The sequence below is a fragment of the Trachypithecus francoisi genome, unplaced genomic scaffold, assembly GCF_009764315.1.
Source record: "Trachypithecus francoisi isolate TF-2019V2 unplaced genomic scaffold, Tfra_2.0 Lachesis_group2, whole genome shotgun sequence".
In the NCBI taxonomy this organism is placed as follows: domain Eukaryota; kingdom Metazoa; phylum Chordata; class Mammalia; order Primates; family Cercopithecidae; genus Trachypithecus; species Trachypithecus francoisi.
The window spans coordinates 160,873,644-160,896,912 of record NW_022681465.1 but is presented as its reverse complement, the minus strand read 5'-3'; the positions used below and the strand labels follow the sequence as shown (position 1 = coordinate 160,896,912).

Sequence of the window (23,269 nt, the reverse complement as noted above, 5' to 3'; positions counted from 1 at the left end):
ACTATTGTTTGGGCTTGGGAGAGTGACTATTTAAACATTTAAAAATCAATTATGCATTATAAATATACTCAAACCAAATTAAAGGAACATGCATTGAACTAAATGTTCAAATCCAGTTTAAGAAAGAAAGGCCTAAAGATTTTCTCATTTCAAACAGATATTAAATATGTAGCATGGGACATCATTTAGTGTTATGAGAAAAGACAGACGCAAGTCTGGGGTGGGTGTAAGAAGAGGAAGGTATGACAGTGCATATAAACTGCGTTTCATAACAAGATGATTAAGTCTATATCAAATTACTTGGGAAAAAATAACTTTGATGATGACTCAAAGCAGGGTCAGAAGGCTTTAATAAATATGTATGTGGCTTTTAACTTTAAAACATGAATAAATGTTAAAGGTTCTATATACTCTTTCAGCTTTTACCTTTAACATGTACTATTTAACATGTAGCAGCCAGAATGTAGAATGCTCTCAGTAACTGTTAGCTTTTAAAAATTTCTTTTTCCAAATTTAGTAACTTTGATGTAGAAAGAATCACAGAAATAAAATCTACTCCCAACCCTTGCCAAAGTTTTACATTCGAGAAAACAGGGACCAAAGATGAAGAAAATCTTACTCAAATGGTAATAAATGAAACTCAAATTCTGCCTCTATCCTTTCATAGGTATTCTTCCCATCATACTCCAAATCTTTTCTTCTATGTAGAAGCATTCATGATACTGTTTTGATTATAGCACTTATTAAAAGGCTCCTTACCCTTATTTAAAAATTGTCAAAACTGAAATTTTAAAAATCAGTATTTGGTTCTACTTCCACTTCCTGTTTTCTATTATTTCTTTTGACATACTTTTAAAAATTACTATGCAAATACCATATCGTTTATCAATCTTAGGGTCAATCCATGATAATTACTACCCCTTGTCAATTAGGAATTTTGAAATAAAATTCTATTGCAATTTTTATGGGCAAATTTAACCCAGTATATGTGTGTGTGTGTGTGTGTGTGTGTGTGTGTGTGTGTGTGTTTATATTTATTTATTTTTTAGAGACTGAGTCTCACTTTGTTGCCCAGGCTGGAGAGCAGTGGCACAGTCCTAGCTCACTCCAGCCTCAAACTCTTGGGCTCAAGTGACCTGCCTGCCTCAGCCTCCCAAGTTGCTAGCACTACCACTCGGCTAATTTTAATTTTTTTTTTTTGTAGAGATGGGGTCTCTTTGAGTTGTGAAAGCTGGCCTCAAGCGATCCTCCTGCCTAGGTTTCCAGGTGTGACATACCATGCCTGGCCTTAATCTACAACTTAAGAATTACAATTATTTTGTTATAACAGTATATATTTCATTATCTTCGATTTTTGCTCTTAAAACTCATAATTTCCTTGATCCAAAGATATATGCATTCTCTTGCTTGTATTTAATTAAAAAAATTCGTATTGAGAACATGATCTTTTCCATCATATTTTCTGGAGACTACCTAATATCAGAATGTGTCTGATCCTTTTTGTTTTACCTTACTACTGGCACCTGTAAGGTACCTATTATCACTGGTGTTTTAATCAAATGCCTTATATTTTCTAGCTGGTACATATTATCCATGAAATTAAAAGAGGTAAAAATTCCCCTTATGTTTACTCTTTAGGGATGAATGTAAAAGTGTTCTCCAACAGAAAGGCTCCTCTATAATGATCCAGTTTTTAAAATACTTAAAAAGCTTCTTAAAGATCTACTTATTCCTCTATTTTTTGGATAGCGTAGGCATCAGGAATGGATGGGATTCAGTACGTGATTAACTGGATCACATGATGCCTAAGGTATGCCAGTCATCTTTTGTGAGTGAAAGTTAATTTTCTTGGGACTTAGGCATAATTCTAGAGAAGTAAATTTTTATTTTGTTGTACTCTTTAGTGTCACATAAATGAAAACTCATACTCACAAGTACCATACGCAGGCTCCCACTGTAATGACATCATCTGGAACTTCTCCTCATCTGTCTCTACATCCAGACTGGAAAGATACTGCTTCACCTTTCTTGCCATTTGGGCATCCTCATATAGCTTCTTGGCATTAAGTAGAGAGCTGCGGCGTGCCCTTTTTTTGTGAGCACCTCCCTGAACATCCAGCATGTTTGAATTTGTGCTTCCTTGACTCAGTGACCTGTAAGAAGATGAAAATCACAATAAGGGGCTGTAGAGATGAGAACTAAGCATAGATTGAAGATTAAAAGATTTTGTTCTGTTAATGCTATTGCATGCTGATGTAAATGAGTTAAAAGATGAAGAGCATTAATGCAAAGTCATTTGGCACATACGGTGATGTTCTGAATTAAGAACAGGATTTGGCAAAGTACAGAATTCAAAAGAATAGGATAACAATGCCCCCTTGAATGGCATATTCCAACAGGCCTGTGTTTGTGCCTATGCAACCCATGGCACAACAGTAACAAGAAAAATCATTCCTCTGGTCCTGGAGGCCACCCACACATTGAAGATATGGCAAGAGTCTGGACCAGGACAAGTCCATCCTCAGCCAAATCTCTGAACCAGGGTTCTTTAGCAATGAGGGTTCTAAAGTAGTTTTGCTTGTTGTTCTGCTTTCGACATGTTATTGCCGCTACCATTATAGCAGGCCCACTCTGAGCATGTTAACCAATTTTACCAGTAACCATTACTTTGGCCAAAACTCAAAGAGAACTACCAATAACATATTAGCTGAAAATTTATAGCATTTATACGCAATTCAATATAGTCAGAAATCAGAATGCAGGAAAAACTCAATGCTTCTACTCACATATGGAATGGTTAGGCAATATTTGGGTTCTACAACTGAGGATCTGGGACATCACTTTTGTAATGCCTGTGAATGTGACAGAATTGCAAGCTGGGTGGAAATAACCACAATTCAAACAAGCTACAGCTTCACCTGACTCTACTCTTTTTGGCAAACATCCTACTATGACTGCACCTAGAACCAATGGAAAACAGCAACTGCAATGATGTTTGTCCTTTCCAACAAGTCTAACAAATACAAAATTCTTAAATAATTTTTATTTAGATGGTATTTTATTTCGCCATTCCAAAATAACATGGTTATCTACGGGTTCTAAATTAAGCTTCATTTTTATATAAAAATATTCTAAATACAAAGACCATAGTGCTCATCTATCTACTTTAAAAGAGATATTAAAATCCTAATGCTTTCATTGCAAATTAAGTGAAATATAGTTGAAAAAGTGTTATGGCATTTTTTTCTTTCACATTTTAAGATGTCTCAAATAGGGGTATATCTTACACTCAGTGGCAACTTTCAACTGCTATTGGCCTGGCAGAAACTATGACAAGACATTATTTACACATGCAGGAACCTCAAAACTTGCAGAGTGGCTTGAAAGAAAATCCAATGACATTAGTGAATTAGCCTTTTAACCTCCACGGACCAAATGATTATAAGGAAGTAATAAATCTGACAAGTTCAAGAACATTCCCAAAGCAAGTGACAAGAGAAAACTAACTCTAATTATTTCCAAAGCTATCCTGAGAGCCCAGCACTAGCAGCTTTCAGTTCTTTTGTGGTTTTTCAAAGAAATGGTGCATTACCAACACATTAGATGGCACAGAGGGCAATACTGTATGGGGGAGGAGGGTTCTGGAAAACAAAATTCAGAAGCTAATGACTCTAAAAGAAAACATTTCAGAAGATTCATATTTTGAATATAAAGAAATTTTAGGAAAATCTAAACCAATTTACTTTGCTTATATCCTTTTTATGTGAATAAAAATATTGATTTTTAAAAATTCAGTGTTGACATTGTGATAAAAATCCATAGCCAAGTCCGTAAGAGCTCCTTCAATAAGCATAAAGTAGAAATTCTCAGTGGTAACAGGACACTGCAGTGATTTTCCTTAGTAGTAGATAAAAGAACAATATGCCCAACAATTGACGATGTCTTGAATTCAAAGAAATGCAGTAAGATCAAGGTGCAGCTATTTAGGAGCAAATTTTAACACAAATATTTAATAATTTTATCTTAGTTAATATAAAAAAAGTAGGTGTTGACAAATCTAGGAGAGACACAAAATTCTAACAAAAACACTGTGATAAATATCAGTAAAATGTTTTCTAAACTACTTTGAAAACAGAAAATGCTCCGATATAAAATAAATATATCTAATGTTTGCAAGCATCACACAGTGCAACCCTAAAGCTGAATGAACAGTGAAACATGTTAACGTAAGTCAATCAAACACACCCAACGCCCACTAAAAGATACTGTCCAAGTATTCTTCTTTATAATAGTAATGCCAGGTATCAATTTCTATTTTCAGTGAGAAGAGCCAAAAGAGACCAAGACATAAATTTATGATCCAGAAGAAAAAACGTGGGAAACACACAGAAAAGGGAGAAAGAAAATAGAAGGAAAGTCAAGTTCACCAAACATTGACAGAAAACAAGACCACAAATGAGACAAGACTCGAGTAAAGAAGGTGGCTCACAAGAAAATTCTTCTTACATGTAATAAAAGCTTCTAACTTCATGGTTCACTACAAGTCTTAAAATAACAAAATTCTTCTTATGCAATCCCTTCATCCACAAAAGTCATCTCTTTCTTCATCTAAAAATGAAAGGACTAGATAGATGATTTATAAGATCTTTAACATTCTATGTTAGCTATGTAGAAGTAGAGACCTAAATCTATAACAAACAGTGGCAGTTGCTGATTCTATCACAACTTTAAAGATAAGGGAGTCTTCAATTAAAGCTGGTAAAAATTTCAAGTAAAATTCAATCAATGCTATAAGTAAGTGGCATTAGTGGGTCTGAGGAAATAAAATCATCTTCTACTTCAATTTTATAGTACAGCTTGGATAAGGGCTGCCTCTTTTTGGAAAACTGATGGAAAATGCAACCTTCATAAACACATCTTTCATTCATTTTTATACATTCATATGACATATTTACTTTAATAAAATGTGGCATTTGAATAAAAGAAAGCTGTGTGAACTCTAGAATTAGACTACCTAGGTTTGGATCCACCATTAATGAACTCTAAAACTTTGGGCAACTCAACCTTTCCCATTCATACCATGGAAAGAACAGTATTTCCTTATAGGGTAGTAGTAGAATTAAGTAAGATAATTCGTTTAGAGTGCTTAGAACAATGTATGGCACATAGCAAGCACACAACAAATTCATTATCATTATCATCATCTAAATGACCTAGCTAAATTAAAATCTAAAAAGGACTTACAGGACATCAACAGTGGAAAAATAAACGAAAAATAGCTAGTTCTATCACTACTTTCACCTTGTTAGCAGAAGGCATTTGTCAGGAATGTAGGCTGACAGGGTTAATAGAATTCATGCTACTTTATGTGCGTGCATTAATGAAAAGGATGCAGTATATGTTAAGAGTCGCACAACCTTCATTCCAGTTGCGTTCATCTCTACACTTACCCCAGACTCCGCCACCTCTTCTTCCTGTAAGCAAGAGCCACAAACATTGAAGCATGTGTTTGAATAGGAAAGCACAGAAAAAAGACAACAGTTGAGAGTCAGAGGAACTATGCAGACAGAAAAGAACAGAAAAATTTTATCAGGAAAAAATTATAGCTTAACAGTAAAATGACTTTAATGGAAGGCAGGAGGGTAATATGAATATATACAGAAGGTCAAAAAATCTCCAAAATACTTTATAAAAATATGCTTTAGACCAATTATCAGGAAGCTTTAATTTACCAATTTATCAGGAAGCTTATATAAATAAGCTTAAGGAAAAATATTTACTTACTATAATATAAATTTTGAATTCAAAGTTTTTAAGGGAAAAGACCTTAAAGGAACAGAATTTTTGAACATATTTCTGGCAAGATTTTTGGGCCACTCATTTAAATGACAGAATGAAATTACAAGGGACATAAAAACACAACATTTCATTTTTAAGTGCAGAAATTTCTCTGACAAGATGTCTTGTAAGAAATGTTGACCAGCAAATCCAACTTAAAATGTAGGTAAAAATACATCATTAAAATCTTCATAATACTATATATCTTCACATTCCTGTTTGATTGACTAAAGATTCTATTTTTTAGGTCTGCAAATTGATTACTGTTAAAAGGGGTTACTTTGTCCAAACTAGATACTCATATACCACCAAAATGGACACCGTTTGCTTAAAGAAAGGTATTACATTTTAGCACTGGCTGACAAAACTGATTCAGGAAAAATTCAGTCCAATCTTTAATACAGATGTTTTTTATATTCCCCCAACACCTTATTCTATTCAATCCAGGCCATTCCCAAGAAAACAGCCATGTTTATTTATTTCCTCATCAGTTTTTCTCCTTGGCTCATTACTGAAGTATGGCTAGTACTTAGTACATTATAAACTGGTCTGGCAGGGTCACAAATTCATCACGTCTTCAGGAACCAGGATGTTAACATGCATGAGTAAAAAAGAGGTCCATATAAGACAACAGGGAGTGTTAGGGTCACTGTACAAGGACATGCAACAACAACAAAAATACCCTTCTTTGCTTTGGTACCTAGTTCTTACTGTTTTCTGCTTCCCCACACTGTTAAGCAATGAAATCTTTCAATAAATGTCGTGATTCTCAAGGTGCAGAAGTGGGATGTGTAGGAAAGAGGAGATCTGGCACACCCCCTCCTTCCTTCCATACTTTGTGGATCTCTAAATAAGAGAAACCATCAGATAAACTACTTGCAACATGATGAAACCCTGTCTCTACCAAAAAAAAAAAAAAAAAATTAGCTGGACATGGTGGCATGCACCTGTAGCCCCAGCTACTTGTGAGGCTGAGGTGGGAGGATCACCTGAACCCGGGAGGTTGAGGCTGCAGTGAGCCGAGACAGCGCCACTGTACTTCAGCCTGGGCAACCAGAGTGAGAGACCCTGTCTCAAAAACAAACAAAGACCCCTAAACAACAATTTAAACAAAACAACAAAAAAACCCCAGTGTATCACTGGTTCTATTGGGTTATGAAAATTTCAACTCTGGTTTTTAAAGTATTGTGTTGGGGTAAAAGTAACTGCAATTTTTGCCATTAAAAGTAATGGCAAAAATCACAAATACTTTTGCACCAACCTAATATCAAGTATTTTTGTTTCCTTAGCACAGTATATTTTTTTAAGCCACAGAAATTGTGTTGGCCTCTGTACATTATTTCATTTTTAATGTCCCTGTGAACTGAAGCTATAGGCCCCAAAGGAAATCAGATCAAAAATTAAAACCACAATGTCTTATTTACACCCTGAAAATTACAAAAATTACTAGGAATAGCTTTAACAACATACTTTGTTTCAATTTTATGTAAGCCGAGGAAGCCTTTTGTTATTACATTAAAAATGAACCTTAAAAAGCATTCTTAAAATATCAGGTCAATACAGAACACAATAAAATTTTTCATTTTTAGTAAAGTATGATTAAATTTCCACTTTCTACATTCTGTTCATTTGTATGTAATAAAAACTTATATACAAATGAAACACAGTGTAATTTGAGGAAAAGAAAAAAAGAAAAATGGTTTACAGGAATGAAGTATGAATTAAACAGAAACAGAATATTTAAAATATTCAGTAAAAATAAAAGACACAGTCAGACTAATACTTTACAAACTAGGTTAGAAACGAGATGAAAACAAGACGAATACCAGCAATTTTCTTGTATTTGTTTGCTAATCTTTTTTTTTTTTTTTTTGTATTTTTAGTAGAGATGGGTTTCACCTTGTTAGCCAGGATGGTCTTGATCTCCTGACCTCGTGATCTGCCCACCTCGGCCTCCCAAAGTGCTAGGATTACAGGCGTGAGCCACTGCACCCGGCTTGCTGATGTTTTAAAGAACAGTAATACAGAACTATCCACATACAAATATTTGCAAATTATATAAAAACTACTCTGAGCCTCATTCAGTTTCTTAATATGTAAAAGGAAGGCTAATACCACCTACCTGTTATGGTTATTATGATAAATGATTACATGAAACTGACATATATAAAGCACTTTGTACAGCATATAACACAAGGTAGAATAAATATGATCAATAAATGATAAATATGTTAATTATTATTACATCGCCCTTGACACCACTCTAACACTTCTACATATTTCAACGTCCTACCTCTGTCGAAACATCATAGCTGGGTCCATGTTAGCAGAAGTCATTCGAACAACTTGGCGGATTTCCTTGGAAATCATTCTTAACTTCTCAAAGTTTACTAAACCATCCACTTTGGAGTCATTTCCTATAGAATGAAAATAAATGTTTAAGTTCACAATTAAATTATCTACATAAAAGTAGCAAAAGTCAAGCTGGTAATCTTGAGGGGCACACAGAAGGACCTTCTTTATCACAGTGCCAATTCTGCTTTTAAGAATGATATACCTATACATGGTTCAACCCTGCTCTTAGGGGATGAGCCACTAGGAGATACTGTGTTCCATATAGGAGTGATGGTTATGAATAAAGTCAAGTGATAAACTGTGCATGGCTTCTAAAACCAGTTTCATGGGCTGAGGGCACAATGGCTCGCACCTGTAATCCCAGCACTTTGGAAGGCTGAGGCAGGAGGACTGCCTGAGCTCAGGAGTTTGAGGCTGCAGTAAGCCATGACTGTGTCACTACCCTTCAGCCGGGGCAACAGAGTGAGATCTCAACTCAAAAAAGTCCACAAAAAACGAAACAAAAATCCCAAACAGAGGGCAACCAGACGTCTATAGCACTGTTTTTTCACACTTGTCTATAACACAGCATGACCCCATTTATCTCCTGAGGTAGACCCTGAGGTCTGTCAGAGTCTAAGGCCCTGAAGGCAAGACTGAGGAATATATGGTAAAAATTGAACAGCACATATACATTGTAAATAGCACGTATACACTGGACACTTGAATTGTTCAGAGTCTCAACACAAGCTGGAAACAAAGTAATCATGACGAATACTCTCAAGTTACATAAACATATTTCAAGGAACATGTCAGAAAAACATATTTGAAGCCCATAACATTTCCTTATGAAAAATGAGTGATAATGAAAGAAGAGGCAGTAAGACTACATAATTAGAACAACACTTCTGGTGAGATCAGAAAAGCTGGACAGAAGTACAAAAAAATGCAGAGAAGCAAGTTTTGCATTTCCCCATGCTTGCCCCTAGGTGTATCTGATTTCAGAAAGGGATAATGAGCTGAAAAACCAAGTACAGACGCCCTGCCTTTTGAGGTAAAAGGAAAAGCAACTTAAGTCCATGTAAACCTCCAATGCTTGGTTGAAACTCTGAGGAGCCATACACTGAGACCAAGGATAAACTGAATGTAGACCGGGATAAAAGTCTGTTGTTAAATTACATCAAAACGGATTAAAGTGATTTTGGAATTCTAGCACCCCTAACTGCCTGCCAGAAGCAAGCTTTAATCCTCTCTGGAGATATGGAACATCATTCAAAAAGAGGGATTATTTCTGTAATCTCACTTTTCAATAATAACCAGATACATTAGGAGAAAACATAACATGACAGAAATGAAAAAGAAAAAAAGAGGAAACAGAATAAGACCCAAAGTGGATCCAGATTATGGAATTATTAGAGGCAGACTTTAAAATAACTATGCTGAATATGTTCAAAGATATGAAAAAACAATGAGAACTTTGGAAAAGAACATGAAACTAAAAAAAGAAAAAGGAAGCTGTAAAATAAAACAAAAAAATACATAATAACTGGAATTAGGACATCAGTAATGAATTTACCAGAAGATGAGACATAGTTGAAGAGAGAATAAAATATACAATTACTGAGAATTTTCCAAAATTGATGGGAAATATAAAACCATAGATTTCAAGTTGTCCTATAAACACCAATCAGAATAAGAAACAAAAACAAAACCCCACACTTAAGTCATATTAGGCAAAACTAGGAAAAACTTCAGAAAAAACAAAATCATAACAGCCAATATCAAACAAAGGCAGATTACAGTTAAACCAACAGCAAATAAAACCGCAAGCTAACTTCTCAACATTAATAGTGGAAGGCACAGAACAATTGAATGTCATTTCAAAGCCTTCAAAGAAGATAGCTGACAACCAAAAATTCTCTGAAAATGAAGTAAAGGCATTTTCAGATAAACAAACATTAAGAGATATTCATCACCAGCAAACCAGCACTTAAGAAGAATACTAAACAGTGTTCTATAAGGCCAAAAAACTATGCCCAGCAATATGGAAGCTCTGAAATGCAAGAATGAATAAAAAATAGTAGTAACAACAACAAAAGTAAATATACAGGCAAGGTTAAATACTTTATTAAGCAACAATATCTTCTGAGAGTTAAAAGCATACCAACAACTGCAACAAAATCAGGAGATGAACAAATGGAATTTTTTTTTTTTTTTTTTGGAGATGGAGTCTCGCTCTGTTGCCCAGGCTGGAGGGTAGTGGTGCCACCTCAGTTCACTGCAAGTTCTGCCTTCCAGGCTCCTGCCATTCTCCCGCCTCAGCCTCCCAAGTAGCTGGGACTACAGGCACCTGCCACCAGGCCCAGCTAATTTTTTGTATTTTTAGTATAGACAGGGTTTCACTGTGTTAGCCAGGATGGTCTTGATCTCCTGACCTCGTGATCCACCTGCTCTGGTCTCCCAAAGTGCTGGGATTACAGGCGTGAGCCACTGTGTCCGGCCGAGCAAATGGAATTTAAGTGGTCTAAGTTCCTTGCATTATCTGATACAGAAAAAAGTACTAATAAATATTAAACTAATTAACACATATGTATGGTATGACATCTAATTCAACACTAGAAAAATGGTAAAATAGTGTATAGTTACCAAGTTAATAGAATAGGAAAAATATCATACACAAAAATCAATTCAGGTAGACTTTAGATAAACCATACGGTAAAACATCAATAAATAATGTTTTCATACCTTCATGTAGAAATGTCATATCTTTCTTGACAACAGGGAAGAGTGGAATAATTGGAGGCTGCATACTTTGACTACTAAGAATATTTCTATACTTGGCCATGTTTCTAGATGGATCAAAAATGTCTTGTAGATCTTGAAGATGTTTCTCATATTTGCTTGGTAACTTTTCCCAAGTGCCTCTGAGTCGTGCTACAGATGCCAGGTTCAAGCCACTGCCAAAGACGAGAAAAGAAACATTAAAAAGAAACTTGGGGGCAGAGGTGGACTCAGGTCAGTATACACACCATGTTCTCTAATAAAACTAAAAATAACAAGGGACATATTTTAATATATTGAAATAAACAGAGAAAAACTATGAAAAAAATAAATAAGAGACTCCTTGATCTTACAACAAGAACTTCTTTCGGAGGAACTATAATGTTTGCCTATAGTTATACATCTACATAGCATTTATTTTACAGTTTCATTTAAGTGACAGAATAATACCACAAAATAGACATTCAACTTAAAAAAAACCTTCAAGCAACACAATGTTGCCTCTTTTACTTAGAAATAACTTTATGGAGACATTAACTATTTTAAAGCAGTTTAAGTAATGCTGAGAGCAACCGTTAAATAATAATGGGGGCTAATTCTGCACCTTAGGAAGCCTTTTTTCCCCTGTGATTTTGTTCCAATACATCCATATTCCTAGGTTCTAATTCTGTTCACCAAGCCTCCAGATATTCAATGTCTCCCTTCCGCAGGATTTTAAATAAGCTCAGATATTCCCTAACTTGAAAACATAATTCATGCCAATTAGGCTGCAAGTCTTTGTGAATTCTTTACCTCTACAGTACCATCACATAGGTAGGTTGCCAAATGAATAGTGTATATACAATGCCTCAATTTTCTTAGCAGCAAATCCTGCTTCTCCCCATCTGACTTTTACCCACACCACTGTGTTTAAAATGTTCTCCCGATTTCTGACTTTAAGGCACGGAGTTAGGCATCTTTGTTTCCTTTTGCTTCTCAGAAATCACCCCAAACCACTATAAGAACGTTGAGCAATCAAGACAAATTTCATATCCAACAAAACTAAGAGATACCAAACTCCTAAACACACTAGAAAGGTTGCCAAAAAATAGTCGAGGTCAAACAGGAGTAAGCAAAGCTGATGAAAAATAATGTCTGCAGCTGAAGATATCAACGAAAGCTGACAAACAGTTCTCCAGAGCAGAACTCTTTCTGCCCCGAGGGTAAAAACAACAATCCTTTATTTTATTTATTTATTTGAGACAGAGTCTTGCTCTGTTGCCCAGGCTGGAGTGCGGTGGTGCGATCTCAGCTCACTGCTACCTCTGCCTCTCAGGCTCAAGTGATTCTTGCGCATCAGCCTCCTGAGTAGCTGGAATTACAGGAATTACAGGTGTGCGCCACAATGCCTGGCTAATTTTTTATATTTTTAGTAGAGACAGGGTTTCACCATGTTGGCCAGGCTGGTCTTGAACTCCTGAGCTCAAGTAATCTGCCTGCCTTGGCCTCCCAAAGTGCTGAGATTACAGGCATGAGCCACCATGCCCAGCCAACAATCCTTTATTTGGCATAGCACACAGTGATACATTTTGGTACAAATCTGTTTGAGACAGGAGAGAAGGCAGAAACTGAGTTATAAGCAGCCCTAATGCTACCACAATCTCCATTTACTAAGAAAAAGTAAAGGATAAAACAATTAACATACAAGGCTAACCCCTGCTACCGTGGAATACTGCTGCACAGATCCACTTACATGCAGATTTTTTTCAGTAAATTCAGTCACCCCTCCATATCTGAGTGTTCCACATTCACAACCAAATGTGGATCAAACATACAGTTTCCTTGGATGTGAAACCTGATAACACAGAGGGCTAACTTTTTGTATCCTCAAGTTCCTCAGGGTCAACTGCAGGACTTGAGTATGTGAGAATTTTGCTATCTGAGAGAAACCATGGAACGAATGCCCCACAGACACTGAGGGACAATGGTATCATTTAATATGAAGCACCAGCAGATGAAAATAGACAAAATAGAGAAATAGCTATTAATAAATGGAATGAGAGACGTAAAGTTATCATTCGTCAAAGAAAATTAAATTGTTTAACTCAAAACTCCAAAAATATTAACTGAAAAGTATTAGAAGCATGAAGAATGCAGTAAGGTACTAGGTACAACATTGATATTTATAAGCATTAGAATACTCAGGCAGAAACAGTTAGAAAACTTAAGGATCCCATTCATAATATAAGGATCCCATTCACAACAGCAATAAAAGATATTAAACATTCAAACAAACGTTCAAGATTTACATGAACACCATTATAAAACTGATATGGTTTGGTTCTGTGTCCCCACCCAAATTTCATGTGGAATTTTAATCCCCACATGTCAGGGGAAGGACACAGTGGGAGGTGACTGGGTCATGGGGGCAGATTTCCCCTATACTGTTCTCATGATAATCAGTGAGTTCTCAAGAGATCTGATGGTTTAAAAGTGTGGCACTTTCCCCCTCGCTCTCTCTCTCTGCTGCTGTGTAAGACATGCCATGTTTGCCCTTTGCCTTCCACCATGGTAGTACGTTTCCTGAGGCCTCCCCAGACATGGGGAACTGTGAGTCAATTAAACCTCTTTTCTTTATAAATTACCAGTCTCAGGTATTTCTATATAGCAGTGTGAAAACAGACTAACAACTCCACAGAGGAAATAAAAGAAAATTGAAACAAGTGGAATAAGTGTTCTTGGATGGCAAAAGCCATTGTACATTTGCTGCCCAAAGTGGGATTACAGGTGTGAGCCACTGCGCCCAGACATCAACAAAACTTTTTAAAAGAACTACATAAATTGATTCTAAAGTTGATATGAAACAAATAAACATGCCAGAAATAGCCAAAGAAAAGTATGAAGAGAGTCATGAGAGGTTTGACTAGCCCTACCAGACCTTAAAACCTACTTCGGCCAGGCGCGGTGGCTCAAGCCTGTAATCCCAGCACTTTGGGAGGCCGAGACGGGCGGATCACGAGGTCAGGAGATCGAGACCATCCTGGCTAACACGGTGAAACCCCGTCTCTACTAAAAAAAATACAAAAAAACTAGCCGGGCGAGGTGGCGGGCGCCTGTAGTCCCAGCTACTCGGGAGGCTGAGGCAGGAGAATGGCGTAAACCCCGGAGGTGGAGCTTGCAGTGAGCTGAGATCCGGCCACTGCACTCCAGCCTGGGCGACAGAACGAGACTCCGTCTCAAAAAAAAAAAAAAAAAAAAAAAAACCTACTTCACCACTTCAGCAATCAAAACAGTAAATAAATAGACAAATCAATGAAGCAAAGAGTGGAGACATAAACCCAAATATGTATTAGATTTCAATACATAATAGATGGCATTGTATATTTTAGAAAAAAAGATTAATGATGTTGGGTGAAGAACTCATTTGGAACAAAGATATATTTCCTTATCTCACTGTTTACAGAAAAATGAATTCAAGATTAAAAAAAAATGTCATTTAGGGTGTTCTAAGAGCTCTCAATGTATTAGCTCATTGAATATTCTTAATCCTATGAGGTAGGAACTACCAGGATTTCCCATTTGACAAATGAGGAAACTCAGTTCACACAGTCAACAAGTGCCAACACTGGATTCAGACCTAGGCAATTCTGTGTTCTTCACTAACCACAAAAAGAAGAAACTCCAGGAAGAAAAAAAAAATAATACATCTACATAAAAATAAAATAATTTCTACATGGCAAAAGTAAACACCACACACTGTTTTAAATAGCCAGAGGCTGGAAATTTTGAAATATCCATAATCTGTACTCCACAATACAAAGGAGTACTTTGTAGTTGTTTAAAAAAAAAAAAGAGACAACTTTATAAGTACTGATGTAAAATAATCTCCAAGATAAATTAAACAAAATAAGCCAAGGTAGTTCTAAATATACATTTATATGCTTGCTATATGCATGGAGTATTTCTTGAATGAAAAAAGGTAACAGTATCTCTGGGGAGAGGAATTTGGGTGGATTAGGGACTGAGTGAGAGAGTTACTTTCACTGCATACTCTTTTAGTATCTTTAAAGTTTTTCCCATGTACATGTCATGTCTATTCAAAAAGTTAAAATTATATTATAATTATAAAAAGTTATTAATTATAGCCAGAGCAGAATGATTCACCTTTGCCATCTCTGCTGAAAAGAGTATATTCTTTGATCTGCCTGAATATGAAGTACAATACAAAGCAATTATCTTAAAAAGAATACAAAAGAAACAAAGCAATTATCTTTACATGAGCTATGAAAATGTGCAGAACAAATATTCTTTGTAACAAAACAAATCTCTTAACCAAACAAAGCCTCTTAACTAAATCTCAGCCCTTTCCTATCCACCCCCTTCTTTAGGCTACTGTTCATCACATCTTCTCTCAAATCACTCAATTTCGTTGGCTTTGATGACATTATCATAACTGTGCTACCCTATTTCTTGTACTGATTATCTATCTCTTTGGCTAGACTCTTTTTCTTTACCCTCACACTGAGTCATCATACTAAGGTATGGTTTTTAGACCTCTAACACTTCCTTTCTATCCTCTTTTCTATACAGAGATCTGTTCTCTCAGTGTCAATCAATTTTCTTCATAGTGGACTCTAAAACTCAGTTCGTCATGTTCAAATTCTTTACTTGATGTTTCCTTTACAAATGGGTTCAATTTCTAGCCTTCCAAGTGTTTATCAGTGGCATCTTTATTCCCGTTTTAGACCTAGCTGTTTAAAAACTGTGATATAGGTGATATAATCCTTGCATTTTACAGATAAGAAAACCTATCTTCAGTTTTCCACTGACACACCGCTACTATATGGGGGAGGCAGGATTCAAATACAGGTGCAGCTGATTCTAAAGATCACTCTGTTAATCTCTATTCAATACTCCTAGAGTGTTCAGTTCAATTGCAGCCACTGGTTAACTTAATAAAGGCACATCCTATTTCCATGACAGAGTCATGATTAAAGAGTCCCTATAAAGATTCTACTTTTTAATCTTACATGAGGAGTAGAAACAAATAATCATAAATTCTGTGGGGGATGTGTATAGGTAAGATTAGTTCAAGTGGAATTATGCTGCTATTTATAAGTACATCATAGACCTAACTACAACTCCTCTCCCTTTTAAAATTAAACTTGTTTTACAAAGAATCCCTTTGTCGATCTACAGTGTGCTAAATAAAGGTCAGAAAACAAATTACCTACAATTAACTTCTCATCATAAGTGGGGAGAAGGAGTGGGACAGCTCACGTAATTATCTACACTTCCTGGGCTTATGAATGTCAAAATATGTTTATTATTCTAATGGCCTAACTTGCTTGAGGAATACCACATCCAGTGATACCTCAAGTAGTGCCTGGGAAACAGGAAGAGCTTACCAAATGGTTGCTATTATTATTATCGATGTTGTTGTTTCAAAATAGCAACTTTAGGTCAAAGTACTGATACCATACTGTGATTTTTCAGCATCAAATCATAGTGAGGCAGGTACTTAAAAAAACCACAGTACAGAAGTCTAATGACAAAGACCAGCCACTGGGCACATATCTGAAGACGATATAATCACTCAAGGCAGGGGCTTGGGGGTTAGGGGAGAGAGAAAAATTAGAAGGCAATCACCCACTTTCATTTACAAAAAAGAAGAGAAAGATGGAAGAAATAAAAATAGAGGCCGGGCGCAGTGGCTCACGCCTGTAATCCCAGCACTTTGGGAGGCCCACGCGGGCGGATCACGAGGTCAGGAGATGGAGACCATCCTGGCTAACACAGTGAAAACCTGTCTCTACTAAAAATACAAAAAATTAGCCGGGCGTGGTGGCGGGTGCCTGTAGTTCCAGCTACCCTGCAGGCTGAGGCAGGAGAAAGGCGTGAACTCGGCAGGTGGAGCTTGCCATGAGCCAAGATCGAGCCACTGCACTCCAGCCTGGGCGAAAGAGCCAGACTCTGTCTCAAAAAATAAATAAATAAATAAATAGTAAAAATACAAAAAGCCAGTACCACCAGAATGGAAAATACATTAAATCTAACAACACTTCAATACAGGCATATTAACTGAACATTTCTGTTCATAGGCATTTAATACCTAAGCAGAAAATCAGCTTCATGTAATGACAAAACCATACAGACATTTGTACCTATTTGTACCAACTTACCTTATTATTGCAAACATGGAATTGAAGTTCTTACATTCTCGACAGTGAAGTGCAATTTTAATAAAATGCTTAATAATTTTCATTCGTTTGAGCTGATTTGCTTCAGTTAAAATTTCTGAGGCAACCCAGAACGTCTCTTGGTTTACAATGTCCTCAAACCTCTTCAAGTGAGTATTTCCTGTTTTGGAATTTAACTTAAAAAGGTCATCGATGTACTCAGTCGGCTCAATATTACGAAACAAATCAAAGTCCCTCATTGACAGCTGGGTGGCCACCTCAATGGTACTGAGCTGCAGCATGGATAGCTGGCTTTCTTTAACCAGTTCTTGAGCATCTTCATCCGAACATAAGGTTTCTGTTTCCATGTTATTTTTTAAATAATACCTAAATGGAAAAATTTTTTTAAATAAATGTATTCGTAAATATGATTAAGAGTGATGAGCACTTTTCCTCTTTTTTGTTGTTGTAAAATATCATTTTATTGTTAATAACTTTTAGCCAAAAATATTCATTTACAGGTAAAATGAAAAATTAACATTTTAAATGAGAAGAATTTTTGAGAAGTCTGTCTCTTATTCCACCAACCGGCATCTATTAAAGAGTAAATATAATGTTATGTCATGAACTTAATCATTTTAGAAACTATCTATGAGATACTATTTTAGGTACTGGCCTTGCCCTCGTAAAGCTTTTATTTTACTGTTTTATCTGACAGATGGTTGGTACTATGTAATTATTTGTTTATGAACAGCATGAATTCTAATTAAGGTAAAATAAATTCCTGAATCAAGATGGTTAAAAATCTCTATTCAGAAGTTACTGCATTCATTTCCTTTTTAAATAAATTTCCAAGTGAAGCAAGAAGAATGAAATCTACAAAGGAGGGGAAACACTTCCACTAATGGTTTCTCCCTTGTTAAATACAAAACCTCATTCCAGCAAGTGGCACTGATCAGTAACCATACACTAAGACCTATATTTTGCTTTCTTCTCTTTAGATCAACAATTCTACAGCACTTAAAAGCTAAGAGACAGGAAACATCTTGTGAAGGGATGTTACTAAGGAAAAGAGGTAATGTATCACATGCTTTTACTTCATTCTTTTCTAATAATCCAACTTGATTTAAGCCTAAGTTTGTATCCATCTATCCATCTATTTTTTACTGTCAAGAAACTCTTTTTTCTGCTTTTAGACTGTTCAAACGCCTAAGATAATGCCATAAAAAATAGTGTTGAAACTCATTATGCTATATGTAATAATGTTGATAAGGTATGGTAGACTTAGTAACTCACTTAATCCTTACAACATTCCAATGAGGTATATTCTATTATTATTATCATCCTCATTTTATGGATGAGGAAATTCAGGCAGAGAAGCTACATAAACTTGCTCAAGGTCACATAGCCAGAGCTGGGATTTGAATGTGGGCAGTCTGAATCCAGGGTCTATGTTCTTAACCACTACGTATAGCCAGCAAAACAGAGTTAACTCATTCTCATTTCACAGCAACCATGGCATGCAGTCACTGTGAGCTTTCTAAGGATCTTGTTCTACATATGAAACTGGGTTACCAAAAAGATTATTCTCAGAGCGGTTGGGCGCAGTGGATCACGTTTGTAATGCCAGCACTTTGGGAGGCAAGGCAGGCAGATCACTTGAGGTAAGTTGAGACCAGCCTGGCCAACATGGTGAAACCTCGTCTCTACTAAAAACACAAAAATTAGCCAGGCATGGTGGCATGTGCCTGTAGTCCCAGGTACTCAGAAGGCTGAGGCAGGAGAACCGCTTGAACCTGGGAGGTGGAGGTTGCAGTGAGCTGAGATCATGCCACTGCACTCCAGCCTGGGCGACAGAGGGAGACTCCATCTCAAAAAAAAAAAAAAAAAAAAGATTATTCTCAGAGAAAATTACCAGAGTAAGGAACAAATGTACTACAGAAATAATCTAGTTTATTAAATAATTTTCAGAACACATTTTAAAAACTTTAAAATTTTCCTGCATATTCATAAAAGGAAAACTACTTAGAAAAAGAACTGTGAAAACCATGGCTTCTTTCACCAAAGTACATACCGGCCACATTAAAAATACATTCATTCAGATATATATGAAGATCTGTATCATTCAGTTCCCTCTATAAAAAACAGGAACTAGATTATATCAGTGGTTCTAAGAGTTTATTTTTTTTTTTTTTTTTTTTTTTTTTTTTGAGACGGAGTCTCGCTCTGTCGCCCAGGCTGGAGTGCAGTGGCGCAATCTCGGCTCACTGCAGCTCCGCCTCCCGAGTTCCCGCCATTCTCCAGCCTCAGCCTCCTGAGTAGCTGGGACTACAGGCGCCCGCCACCGCGCCCGGCTAGTTTTTTGTATTTTTAGTAGAGACGGGGTTTCACCGTGTTAGCCAGGAGGGTCTCGATCTCCTGACCTCGTAATCCACCCGCCTCGGCCTCCCAAAGTGCTGGGATTACAGGCTTGAGCCACCGCGCCCGGCCAAGAGTTTATTTTAGCAGGAGTGATAAGGTATTTTATCAAGCTGTCTTCTAGAGTGAATTTAGCAGCACTAAAACATGATGATGTTTCTACTTACAACATCTGTTTTAACAGGAAATCGTCAAAAGCACATCTACAAATAAGCACATCCACTAATAAGCTTATTCACCTTCCATTGAGTTGAATTCTATCAGCTAATTTGGAGAACTGATCTGGAAGTCTTCTCTGTTTTATGACACCCTCAGGAGTAACAGAAACTTCACAGAGAGAGTATGTGTCGGATGCACCGGTCAAACCAAATTCATGAACGGCATGACAAACTACTTCTTTAGCTGTAGTGTCTTTACTGATGATAATGTAGCAACTTTGCTGATCCACTTTGAAAACTCTTATAACTTGATCAGGAATATCTACATAAATAGAAAGATATGCCTTGTTATTTGTTTTTAAAATTACTTTTAAACCCTTCAAAAAACAATGTGAATCACAATGATCCCTCTGAACACTGAAATATACATTTCTATTTCACAATATTAACAGAAGTCACTGTTGCATTTATTGATAAATATATCTATTTTTTTTTTCAGATAACAAATCATTGATACAAAAACCCAAAGACAAACCTTGGGCTCACACTATATATATGATTTGGAAGCCAGAATTTTTTTCATTTAATAGCTTATAAAACATTTTAATGTCATTATATTCTTCTACAAAACTATTTTTAATGAAAACATAGTACTCCATAATATATATTTTATGTATTTCAATTATCCAAATCCTTAATGACATTTAGATTGCTTACCACTTTCTATTATTATAAATGACATGATATGCCCGTTACCCCCTGTCAAAAGTAAGTAAGCCTCTGCAGGCAATCTAATTACTTCCTCAGTGAAAATTCTCAAAAACAGGACTCCTGAGTTAGAAGGCATACATAGTTTTAAGGTTTCTGAAATATACTGCCAAACTGTTCTCCACAGAGGTTATAGTATTTTATAATCCTAGAGCGTAAGGGAACAAATTTGGTCACATCCTTAAAAAAACTGTGTATTAATGTTTTGTTTTGCTTTCCCATTTCATAAACCTTATTCTTTTCCTCCCTCTAAAAATAATATCATTATTTTTTCATTTCTTTGGTTACTGGTAAGACTCAGTAACTGATAATGGTTTAATGAACCATTATTTATTTTTAAAAATACTTTTTGGTATCCTTTATGCTTTTATCCTAATGTACTGTAGTAAATAACAACACTTAGTCAACTATGAAGTGGAAAATGCTTAGTTTCTATATTTTATTTATTTTTAACACAGGAAAATTTTAAATGCTCACCTGGTGAAATCTTAGTCTTTGCCCTTGTAACTTCTGCTCTTAGTAGAAAAATTTGAGACAATGTTTATATGATAAGCACATGTAAAAAATAATATTCCACCCCCCCTTGTTCTATCTTATTTCTTTTTGTCATTATAGAACTCTGGACCAACGTTCAACATGATAAGTTAATATTTAATATAATTAAATGTAAGTGAAAAGTGACTTTATAGCATGAACAAATGCTAAAAATTTTCCCAATGACAATAAATTACTGTTGCAAAAGTTTCCTTTTTTAAAAATTAGGAATACAGGCTGGGCATGACTCACACCTATAATCCCAGGACTTTGGGAAGCTGAGACTGGAGGATCACTTGAACCCAGGATTTTGAGACCAGCCTGGATATATAGCAAGACTTTGTCTCTATAAAAACTTTTTAAAAATTAGCTGGCTGTGGTGGCACATTCTTGTAGTTCCAGCTACTCGGGAGATGGAAGTGGGAGAATCACTTGAGCCTGGGAGGTTGAAGCTGCAGTGAACTGAGATCATGCCATTGCACTCCACTCTGAGTAACAGAGCAAGACCCAGTCTCAAAAGAGAAAAAAAAATTAGGGAATATATATTACTGTAGCTTTTTTGTATGTGTGTGATGACTGCAGTGGGGGCAGGGTGGAAGATTTTGGGGGCTCAAGTAATAATACAGTTTGTCCAACATCACCTTCTTAGCATCATGGACACTGTTAACCTTTAGAGGAAAAAAAAAAATTACAAATTTATCTCAGAATGTCCTGAGGTATAATCCCTGGTATAAAAGGGAGAAATGGAACAGATACAGATATGGCAGGAAATATTTTCATAAAATAATTTCTTTGGTCCTCTTGAGACTGAGGACCAAAAAAAAAAAGACTTGCTCTGAGGACTGAAAGATTCAACTGAATATACATGAATATAATTCCAGGGATAAGTGGTCTTAGCCAACATATGTTGAATGTTCTGGGTCCTGTCAAGTTAAAAGTAGAATACTTCATCCACTCAGGTTCCTTCTGTAACAAGGATGCATCAAACTCTCTTTCCTCAATGTATTAAGAAATCTGAGTTATCAAATGCACCTTGTTCAGATTTCATTCTGATGAGCCAATCCTTAGTAGGCTGCTGACATCATCAGGTTTTTAAACCTACAAGGTGGGACTGTTTCAAGATTCACCAAAATCAGAGATACTTCTTGAAATGGTTTGGCTGTGTCCCCAACCAAATCTCATCTTGAATTGTTAACTCCCACAATTCCCACATGTCATGGGAGGGAGCCAGTGGGAGGTAACTGAATCATGGGGGTGAGTCTTTCTCATGCTGTTCTCACAATAGTGAGTAAGTCTCATGAGATCTGATGGTTTTAAAAAGAGGAGTTCCCCTGCACAAACTGTCTTTGCCTGCTGCCATCCAAGATGTGACTTGCTCCTCCTTGCTTTCTGCCAGGATTGTGAGGCTTCCCCAGCCACGTGGAACCGTTAAGTGCATTAAACCTCTTTCCTTTGTAAATTGCCCAGTCGTGGGTATGTCTTTATCAGCAGCGTGAAAACGGACTAATAACTTCTCTACCCTGTGCTAGAAGATTATTGCAAACAAACGGACATTTCAATTTGCCAAGAGAAATATACCAAACAAATGGGTTTCCACTATCTTTTTAAGTCCATGAAAAAGGAACAAACAATATACTGTGTTATTACCTGTACTGTTGCTACCCTCTTCATAAAAGTAGGTCCCAGCCATCCTGGGCTCCAGAATTGAATCATTTTACTACATCTTTGGGGGCTGAGCCTTAGCCAGTGGTACTGACTGACCTTGAGGGAATGGGGAGATGTTCTGATACCTTTTATTATTTTCTTCAGAGAAATTTATTCACAAAGACAGTGTGGGAATTTGTACACATTTCATGTTCTCTTCCCTTGCTGCTAATATATTGTAACATCTTCTGGGAAGGAGCACACAACTGTGTATCTTGCTGCATAGTGTTAAAAAGTCACACTTTGTTAAAGTGATTTGTCCATGTGAAGGACAAATTGTTGTATGATCACATAAGAGTGATTCAGGTATCACAAATGGATACCTTTAGAACAGATTCATAAATGGATTATTTAAAGGGTATCCCTTAATCCAAACCCTGATGAAACTGCCAAGGTAACAAATGTCAACTTGGAAAAGTGATGGAGAGCCATCAGAGGAAAAACTTTCTCTGCGTTAATATTAATGACAGTGTAAACCTGTATTTTAGAATTGTTACATATATATTATATAATACTCTTTACAAACATGTTTCGTGTTAGTAGGAAAACAATATACATGCCAAGTACAGTATTTGG

General features: G+C 36.3%; 1 protein-coding gene across 7 annotated transcripts in view; it reads right to left on the bottom strand.

Moving 5' to 3' along the window:
• Positions 1–23,269, bottom strand: part of RAPGEF6 (Rap guanine nucleotide exchange factor 6) — a 224,999-nt gene that overhangs the window by 21,683 nt on the left and 180,047 nt on the right. For 4 of the 7 annotated variants that reach the window (XM_033181325.1, XM_033181327.1, XM_033181328.1 and 1 more), the window contains 6 exons: positions 20,933–20,965; positions 19,769–20,009; positions 17,115–17,498; positions 10,918–11,129; positions 8,132–8,255; positions 1,933–2,153 (listed from right to left, as the gene is read on the bottom strand). In XM_033181325.1, coding sequence (XP_033037216.1) covers positions 1,933–2,153; positions 8,132–8,255; positions 10,918–11,129; positions 17,115–17,498; positions 19,769–20,009; positions 20,933–20,965 — 1,215 coding nt within the window. The remainder of the gene's footprint in view (positions 1–1,932; positions 2,154–8,131; positions 8,256–10,917; positions 11,130–17,114; positions 17,499–19,768; positions 20,010–20,932; positions 20,966–23,269) is intronic. The other 3 variants (XM_033181331.1, XM_033181326.1, XM_033181330.1) reach the window with 1 other exon arrangement.